This window comes from Typha angustifolia, chromosome 12 (assembly GCF_048772165.1).
Source record: "Typha angustifolia cultivar Huaian chromosome 12, ASM4877216v1, whole genome shotgun sequence".
Classification (NCBI taxonomy): Eukaryota; Viridiplantae; Streptophyta; class Magnoliopsida; order Poales; family Typhaceae; genus Typha; species Typha angustifolia.
Genome location: NC_133250.1, coordinates 1,575,774 through 1,585,611, shown reverse-complemented (window position 1 = coordinate 1,585,611; position 9,838 = coordinate 1,575,774). Strand labels below are relative to the sequence as shown.

The following is a 9,838-nucleotide window of genomic DNA, read 5'->3' as shown; positions in this document are numbered from 1 at the left end:
TAGGCTCCCTAGCCTTTACGTGAACCGTGTGCGAGGGCAAACTCACATAAGAGACAGATGGTAGGTTCGGGATGTTTCATTAAGCCTTATATTCAACTTCACTCCGAACACTAGTACTCCTCATTGTATTGTTGAAAAGTTCTGAAGACAATAACAAATATATGAAAATGAAACAGAGTGATAAAGTAGATTTACAAGAAATTCATAAGGATTAAGGGAGGTTTTGTAGAGATGAGGTAAAGGGTGAAAACTCACAAGAATTATGGGAAGGAGTAGAGTAGAGTGAAGAGTAGATGAGAAGTTTATATGAATAAGACAAGTGTTTGATCCATTCCAAGAATGATTTAGATTAACTCCCTAAACTTACTATATTGGCTTCCCTCTTATCTATAAATACCTTTATCTTCGGTTTTAGAGCATCAAGCAAGAGAGTTTTAAGAGAGTATCTCTAAAGATTGAATCTTAGAAAAAAAAAAAATAGCATTTGCATCTCTATTAGTGGATTGAAGCATCTCATTTTTATTCACTAAATCACGTAAATTTTATTTCTCACTCTCTTTTCTTTGTATTTTACTTGAGTTTAATGTTCTTATTTGTGATTTTTTTAGGTAATTAGTGTTTCTCTACTTCTAGCATTTTGGATGCACATTTCTTATTTGCTATTCTATTTGTTCTTGTTTTTGGTTTGCTTCCCACCTTGTGCAACACATCCTAATGTTATATTGTAATTCCTGCATATACTACTTTGCGGTCATCACCGTATCCTCTGTTAAGAGCTTATAATCTAATCGTTAACATTAATCGAGCAAAAAGAAAAGAAAAATAATTGAAGATCTTAAAAGTGCAATATCATAGGAAAAATATATACAAACATACAAGAATATGGAGAAGTAGCTTATAATAACTATAACCCCATAACTTCTCCAAAAGGATGAGGAATATAATAGAAATGTCTCATGAAATTATTAACCTGCCAAGGATAGCAAATATCGATTGGTGGTTGGCTGCTCTGCTTCCACATTTTCCCTGCAACAGTGATTCCTGCACTGCATGCTCGCAAGCTTGCAATGCCAGCAAGTACACCAAGCATGGCTTTTCCTTCAAAAGGGAAAGAAAGCCATGAACCTTTTTACAACCTTGATAGAAATTATAAACATTTTGTAGAACAGAAATGGTAACTTTTGTTGCTAGAGAGACAAGGCCCAGTAGATCACATTATTACTCATGGCCATGGAGCATTTCTATAGCCTTTTGCAGGCTCTGCTCTGCACCTACATCTCCATAACCTTTTTCCTTGCTCTGAATATTTCATGCAAATGTTTTTTGTGGTAAATAGAACTTCTAACAAAGGGTGAGAAGGATGGATCAATCCTTTGCATTTGTCTTTTCTTTGTTGTTATTAGCACATCTTTTAGATCTCAAAATCACCATATAGATAGCCTAGGTTGGATCTTATAACTGAAAGGAAATATTGTTCTTCAATAGGATACCAAGTTCTCGAGTTAATGTTCGCCTCCTTTGTCGAAATATGTCTGTCATACAATACTATCATGCTATTTGATGATCGAAAACTCTCAAATCTCAGCGCTCGATCTCATCTATTGTTACTTGTGTGTATTTACAGTAATTAAATGTAACAAATCTAGTAAACATAATACTGAAAATTGCTTAAGCATTTTCTTAGAGTGCAGCTTTTTCGCTGAAAGTTCTGGCGAAACAAAAGCTATGAATGATGCTCAATCTCTACTTTTGTTCATAGCAATATGGTAGAATTTCTCAGTAACTTGCCACTTAATCACATTTAAATTCAGTAAGTTGTCCAGACATTGTTAAGATTTATATTTCACTGCAACCATAGTAGAACAACTAGTAAAAGGTAATGATAAGTACAGTAAGCACTTTTATGTAAATAACCTGAACATTTTTAGCTTGATGTAGATAATTAACCCCATAACTAAAGAGAACAGTAGAATTTAATTATAAGAGATCCATTTCTCTTTCACCAAATTAGATGTCAAATACATCAGAATTGACACTGCAAATCAACAGGCTCAGACTAACTCATGACTGCCTGAGATGGCCTACATTACTTTAATTAGCACTGGAGGAACAACAAAGAAATCAGATACCAAGAGTAACACAAGAGATAGTTAATAACCATAGAAGACAACAAACTAACATGTAATGGAAGAGGGAGTCAAAGAGAGGAAGTGGAGGGGAAATTAGTGGTCATTCATGCAGGAGAGAGCTCTTATTTGCCAAGCTATGCTTGTTGTTGTGCATCCAAACCTTGAGCACCCTCCTCTTCACCCCAATCTCCTGGCAGAACTGCTGCACCACACTCTCCTCCTGCTTCTGAAGCCTCCACCCAACTCTCTCAGCAAAGTCCAGCATCTTCTCCTTCTGCTCTGGTGTGAACTTGGTCCTGAACCTCTTCCTCACCATGGCTGCTGGCCTTGCCATGAACCCGCCAACCCCTTCCATCTCATCTGACTCAGAGATCTGAAGAGCACCAAGAGGCATGATCATGTGGTGTTGGGCCATCATCTTTCTCCCTCTGAGATGGTGGAAGTAGTCATATGAGGAGGAGGAGGACTCCCCTTCTATCTCTTTCCTGTGGAAATTCCTGTGGCAATTGCAAGCAGAGCACTTGAAGGCTTCTATTGTTCCTTCCTCACCACTGGGCATGAACTCACCACATCCATCAATGGCATTCCCTCCAATGGAGGCTGCATGGTTCTTGAGGCACTCTTTGTACTTCACCACCACACCTTTCTTGGAGTTATAAGCATTGGAGGAAGGATTGCTATGGGTGATTGTGTGGCCATGACCACCAAGATGTGTGCTGGTTATTGGGATTGACATCTCATCTTCATGAGTGGAAAGATCCATTAATTAATCTCTCTTTCTCTCTCCCTCTGTCTGTCTCTATCTTTGTGCTATTTCTCTTTCCTTCTGATCTTTTGTGGCCTAGACACAAAAAGGAAAAGGTCAAGGGACCTCTCCAGAGTACAAAAACAAAATAAAGTGAGCAAATTTCAGCTCAGCTGTGGGTCTGTGGAATATAATAATAACAAAAACACTTGTATATTGTACTTTGTTTTGCCTGAAAGATTACACTAATCAAGATTCTTTCGGCCTCCGTCTTTGCAGACACAATAGAATTAGGCTGGAACTGGAGGAAGATGAATAGATTTAGACAAACAAAAAAAAAAGAAAGAGCTGTAACGATATAAACTCAATAGTCTTTCTTGTCCCTGGGCCAGCTCTCAATCTCTTCTTTAATTGCTAGGGAAAAAGAATCAAAAAAAAAAAAAAAGAGTTTGTCTTGTGGGTTTGGAAGGTTAACTGCATAATTAGCCAGGACGAAAACAACAACAACAACTTGATTAGTTCCTATGGACCTCACTTTGGATTTCAAATGCTCATTTCATTTTCTCAAAGTACAAATCTTGTGAGATAGCTTGGGTTATGCAACAGTGGGAAATGCTGGAGAACTTAAGAAAGAAGAACTAACTCAACTTTCCCCTCCTCTCTTAGAAGATATGCATAGTATGGTGTAGTGTTATGACAAGAAAATCATATAACATTTATCCTATCTATAACTTACAGTGGTTGTTCACATTAAGGTCTCTTTAGAAGAGTCTTGAGAATCCTGCAATCTTGCATTTCATGGCAAGAAGAGACATTAGGACCTTATGAACAAGAAGGGTATAGAGAGAGAGGTAGAGAGAGAGAGAGAGAGAGAGAGAGAGATGGTTGCAAGTTTGTGGCTGTGAGGCACTTAGAAGGAGGCTTATAGCAATACTGAGGAGGGGTACAAAGATTTGGAAGAAAATAGATAGAGAAAAGTACAAATTTTAGGAGGTGTAATAAGAAGGAAATAGTGTGGGGTGTTTGCTTAGCTTGCACTATCAGAAATGAAGCTTACTGCATAAATGAAGAAAGAAAGAGAATGAGAGAGAAGAGAGAGAGCACTGTAGTGTCAGAGAGAGGGAGAGAGAGAGATGTACAAGAGGGAGAAATAGACTACTCCTCAGTCCCCCTCTGCCCATACATGAATTAAAAAAAGAGAACAGACTTAGCTACTAAAATATCACCAAAAAGCTTGCTTATTTTTTCATCATCTGTATTTTAGCCTTATATATATATACATTAAATAATTAACTATTTTAAAAGCTACAATCATCTATTTTCTTAGAATACTCCCTTTTCAAACAAAAAGGCCATTCAATTGTTAATTTCTTAAAGGTGGTCAAAATGTGTGAGAGAAGAATGGGAATTAGTAAAGAAAAAATAATATAAGAATACCAATATTTTCTTTCGAACTATAGTGACACACCGACATAATCTAATCTTTTTAGTCTAAAAAGTTGTTACTATTACTGGAGAAGAGTTTTTCCCTTGTCACTATTACTAATGATAGCACTTGCTAGTGATGTACAAGAGTATGTTAAAAGGTATCATATACATTGTTGATTCATTATTTTATATCTATTACTTGATATTATAAATTTTTAGGTCAATTCGTTATCTAACATGCGAGAACTTAATTTTCTAGAGATTTTAATTTCAGACCTAATTTATGCCTCATTTAATATTTATGTTATATTATCGTATTCTTGTGCAATATGGAAGGCTATAGACTCATATCTTTCATCTGTCCATATGTAGTCTGGTATGTGATGAGCATGCATATTAAATGTATAATATATAGCCAGTTTGTTATCTAATAGTTTAAATATTTTTGAACAACTTATTATTTAATGAAACTTATTAACTACTTTAGAATCTTAAGTTGTTAGAAATTGATAAAGTTTTATATTCTAACACTCTCCAATTTTGCAACGAACTTCTTAGGTTTGTGGATTATTTTTCCTTATGGTAAGCTAATATTTCAAATATTTTCTTATGGGCAAAAAAAATTCATTAGCACATTCTATTATGAGCTCAAGGATAACAAATGTTTGAACAGCTTTGTTGAGAATAAAGTGTAACCCATACAAAGTGCACATAGAATGGTCTTTAAGGTACATTATCCTTTAGCTTTCCATCATCTGACTGTTGCCTAGATCTGCAAGAAGGTTCTCTAGCTATCATGTGATGTTATGGTTCTTAGAGCAAGATAAGTTTTTTGGGATCCAAGAATATTTCTCAAGAAAAGGAAAAGGGCATGAATCCTTCAACATGGCATTTGCTTTACAACAGTGGCTTGTCATCACTCCCATCTTTTGCTTCAATTCTGGGAAGTTAAACTCTCTTCTTTTCCATCTTGTTCTGCACCTTGGATATCCTCAATCGCTTTATTCTCCACTATCGATCTGCTTCTTTATTCCATCTGACCAGATTTCTACATTCTTTTTGCCTCCTTTTCTTTTCTTTTCTTTTTTTCTTTTTACCAACATCAACTGCCTAATTCTAAGTTATTAACTTATAATCGAGTTTTTGATTGCTATCCACTATAGTTTTCAAATTATTGACTAAACTATTATAGTTAAGTAAATTGCTCTTGAAAAAAAAGCATTACAGATGTGAGACATATGAGAGCAAGTTCTAGTAGATCCTAGCATTTAAAGAAAAGTACTTCACAACTACCATTCAATGAAATCACAAGGTTTCCTTGGCTTTACACATTAAATGCTATTAAAAACTTTATGCTTTTTTCTGTGGAGATCTGGAGAGAGAGAGAGAGAGAGAGAGAGAGAGAGAGAGAGTTGGTGTAATATTTGTGTGTGAGAAGAGATTAGGATAAGAAAGCAAGTGGTGAGAAATTAACTTGAGGGATTGGGAGAGAGAGAGAGAGAGAGAGAGAGAGAGAGAGAGAGAGAGAGAGGAGGTTGTGACAAAATATTAAATATTAGGTTCTGATGAACAGTGATCACACATGTCAAGGCCATCAACCCAACCAAGATATCTTATTAGCCAAATAAATGCAATCCCATCTCAATCAGTGGTAATAGAGCCCATGCCAAAAGGCAATTTTATCTCTTGTTTTGTATGGAGATGGTTGGATACCTTATCCCCTCTACTATGCTATTCTTGTTCCTCCACACATCTCAAAGAAAGACAACTCTATCTCAGGCAACTGGATTGCACTGTGGAGGGTTAAAAATAATACGGCTAAATTATATTTTACTCTCTTGTGATTTAGACTAAGTAGCAACCAACGTTAGCAGAGATGTAAAAAATACTGAATACCCACACATAAATATAATTTGATTTGATAATCATTTGTATTGTTAGTTTATGATATAAACTTTAATAGTTGCAACTTAGTATGGAGCAAAGATTTAATACTTAAATTCAAGATATAGGAATATAAATTAAAATTGAGTGAAACCACAAGAGCATGAACTGTAATTTGCTCTTAAAATTTTTGTCGTATTGCATAACATCGATAGTTATTCTGATGACTTCCGTCACCAAAACGTCACGCCTTTCTTTATAAGTGGTGATTAAGAGAAAATATCTTCCTCCACTGTAAAAGATATCCTAAATAGGTTATTGAAAGATTTTTAACTATATATATAAATATTTTTTATTTTATACTATATATTTTATTACTAATTCTTTTTATATACAACAAAAAAACATATAATATATTATATATGTATTTGAAAGAGTTTATCCTAAATCAAAAGGCATTTGCACAAAAAAGTCTTTTAGTTTTTAAAATCACAAAAGCAGATTCTATATGCATCTCTTATGTAAATTGTGCGCATTTCATTATAAAAATAATATTTATTTAATAAAAAAAATAAACATATTCAATCATCCAAATTTGTTGTTACTAAAATATAAGGGTTTTTTTTCTATAAATAACCCCCTTAAATCATTGCAAAAAAATAGCTTTTCTCAGCTCAGAAAAGATAGGTAGCATTCTTTATTGAGGCAAATATATGACAAGATAAGTGTTAAATATTTAATTTAACTAAAGACTTAGTTTAACTCATATATAGATATATAAATATATAAATATATATACCCTTTAAAAAATTCTAATTTAATTAAATGCAATATTCGTATCACACATATTCAACAAGATGCGATATGAATTGGATCAATATTATGAATAATAATATATTCACTATTATGAAAATGTTTGCTTGCTCATCGCTATAGCTTAATGGTTAAGTCTTATTAACTCATAAAATATGTTATAGTTCAAATTCTCTATAATTATTAGGATGGGTATTTAGTTTTTTATTTTACAAATAGATTATGACCCTATAAGTAATTAGCTAATTAGCTAGTCAACGGAGCTATCACTCTTAATATATATGTTTGATATTGGCTAATTTTTATTTTTTAAGAAACAGACAATCATGAACTGTATGATCTCTGTTATTAACTGGTAAGACTAAACCACTAACGTACAATGGTGACTTCTTTTTAGTAATATATTTCTCCGAGAATTATATATGGTTTAGGTTTATTATAGCCCATTTTTTTAGAAGATTATTAAACTTATTTATTAGGAAGACAAACTCCTTTGTTTAAACTAAAAGAGAAAAAAAAAATAAGATAAGAAAAAGTCTGCCAAGCTATGATAAATTTTAGTCTACTCCACACTCCTCTTGCCTCCTATTCATCCATATTGAAATGAATCAAAGAACAGTCTGATTCCTTGAGCAGTAATTTTCCAAAGCTTTTGCTATTCCAGGCTACTCTCCAAGATGGTTTTAACTATTCTGCCCATTTCTCCTCATAATTCACACCAGACTGCAAGAAGATTTGATGGAATCATTCTTCTTTAGACGTGGAGGAGAAGTTGCAGTACAGTAAGCACTCCACTACTGGCAGTATGATCAAGTGTATGTAGACTCGAATATTGTTTTCAGGTACAAAGTAATCAAGAGAGTCTTCAAAGAGGTAGGATAAGTTTGATGACAATAATAAGATCAACCTGTTAGAATAAACAAATTCTTTTTTAGTCAAATTTACTGGTGATCGATGATAGCAACTGCCATGCAGCTGCATGCGTAGAGGCTGCTTCATCTTTACGTGATTGACTACGAAGTAGAAAAGAATATTACATTTAACACTCCGCCATTAATTTTTTAAAATTAATTGCCTAATTTGATAAAATAAAATCTTTTATTCATAAGAACTGTAGCACAACATTTGGTAGTCAAGGGGCATGGAGTGAAGAAAAATCAAAGCTAAGTGGTTGCTATGCAAGAAAGCATTCGAGAAAGTTTCAATTTTCTCACCTATTGCCTCCAGGGTTACAAAGACCGGTCCGCAATCTCGAGTCATTGAACTTACGAATCAAGCATGAAGAGCGATGCATAAGAGAGAGTCAAATGAATCATTTTAAAAATAATTATGAATAATAACAAATAATTTATAAGTGTATTTGTAATCGCTAACTATGTCACATTATCTTATTTGATCCTGAGAAGAAATTCATAGTTTTTAACTCTTTGGTTGATATGAAATTTTTTTCATTTCATTTTTTTTTCCATTTTACCTCCCTTTTCATATATTTGTCATTTGTACCTTACATTATCAATATCCGTTAATTACACCGTATGATTTACAAAATATATTTACAGAGAACAGTACTTCATTGTTAGATATGTTAATTAAACTTATTCTCCTACCTTTAAGATTTAATTTGACTAAAAGGGCAATAAAAATATGTTAGTTATTTAGTAGACAAACATATTAAAATTCATAAATGATTCTTTTTTATATTAATATGTTCAAACAATGTTACTATTAATCTAATCTAGGATATTTTATATAAATTAAAAAATTACAGCATAAATCATAAATACATGAGATAGTAAAATATTAAGTAAAGTTTCCAAAAGAAAAATTAAAAGAGACTTAAATTTAAAATATGCAAGTCTAGTTTATCCCCTCGCTATTCGAATCTGTATCCCGATAAAATAAATATAAATACGAGTACAATTTTACTATTAACTCCACCACATTATCTAGGTGAAAAGAGAAAGAAGAATTAAAAGCAAAAGGCAGGCAGCAAGAAAATGCTAGATTCTGTATCTGTAGCAAATGGAGTTTTTTTCATCAAATATTTTTTGACTGAATCGTGTAATTGGAGTCAGACTGTAATGAAATTATACAAGTACAAAGAATGGCATCCAAGCAAACAGCATGTTGGATTCCTTGCTTTTTGAAATCAAAGTATCAAATAAAGGGGTTATGAATTGATACAGAAAAAGACACGCATGGCTTCCACTTTCCATTCTACTTTCTCTCAATATTTTAAGTGGTTTAAGGTTTAAATTATATTCTAGCTCAATCTAATGACATGCTAGTTCTTATTTTTTTTTTCTTTCCAGCTTAAGATTTCATGCTCTATCTTCTTTGAAAATAGGATAAATATAATTTACCTTATGCAGTTTTTGCTGGATAAATATAACTTACTCATATGTTTTAACTAGAGATGTAAAAATACATTTGATTTGAGAAGTTACTTACTTATCTCAAGAAATATTATAACATATCACTGCAATAAAGAGTAAGTTAAAATCATATGAGAATAAATTGTAATCTTTTTGAAAGCCTTGAATGCTAATAATAAACAAACTAGAAGTCCAAGATTTGAACCCTTGATAACTGAAGAATGGAACTCAAATCACCCTCAATAGCAATATAACAAAGATATAGATAGGTGTTCATATAAATGGGACTTAACAAAGAGGAAGAGGTAATTTAAAGAGAGGAAAAGTAATCCCACTCAATCAAAAGAATATTCTTCAACGCACTAAGCATAAGTTCCTCTAATGTGTCAGGGAATGGAAGGTCTTCTGACTTGTCACACTCCAATGGTCTCTTTTTGTTCACGCATCAAATTATTATACATTAA

The 9,838-nt window shown here is 33.0% G+C and overlaps 1 protein-coding gene across 6 annotated transcripts; it reads right to left on the bottom strand.

Annotated features, from left to right (window-relative positions):
* Positions 1–1,972: 1,972 nt before the first annotated feature.
* LOC140772684 (zinc-finger homeodomain protein 4-like) lies at positions 1,973–4,017 on the bottom strand. Of its 6 annotated transcripts, none has more exons than XM_073114870.1 (3): positions 3,611–4,017; positions 3,097–3,175; positions 1,973–3,002 (listed from the first exon to the last, which is right to left on the bottom strand). In XM_073114870.1, the coding sequence occupies exon 3, from the start codon at positions 2,890–2,892 to the stop codon at positions 2,230–2,232; it is 663 nt and encodes a 220-aa protein (XP_072970971.1). In that variant the 5' UTR covers positions 2,893–3,002; positions 3,097–3,175; positions 3,611–4,017; the 3' UTR covers positions 1,973–2,229. The 6 variants fall into 6 exon arrangements, with proteins under 6 accessions (XP_072970971.1, XP_072970972.1, XP_072970970.1 ...); XM_073114871.1 differs by having other exon boundaries at positions 1,973–2,970; XM_073114869.1 differs by having other exon boundaries at positions 1,973–2,970; positions 3,097–4,017.
* Positions 4,018–9,838: the final 5,821 nt, after the last annotated feature.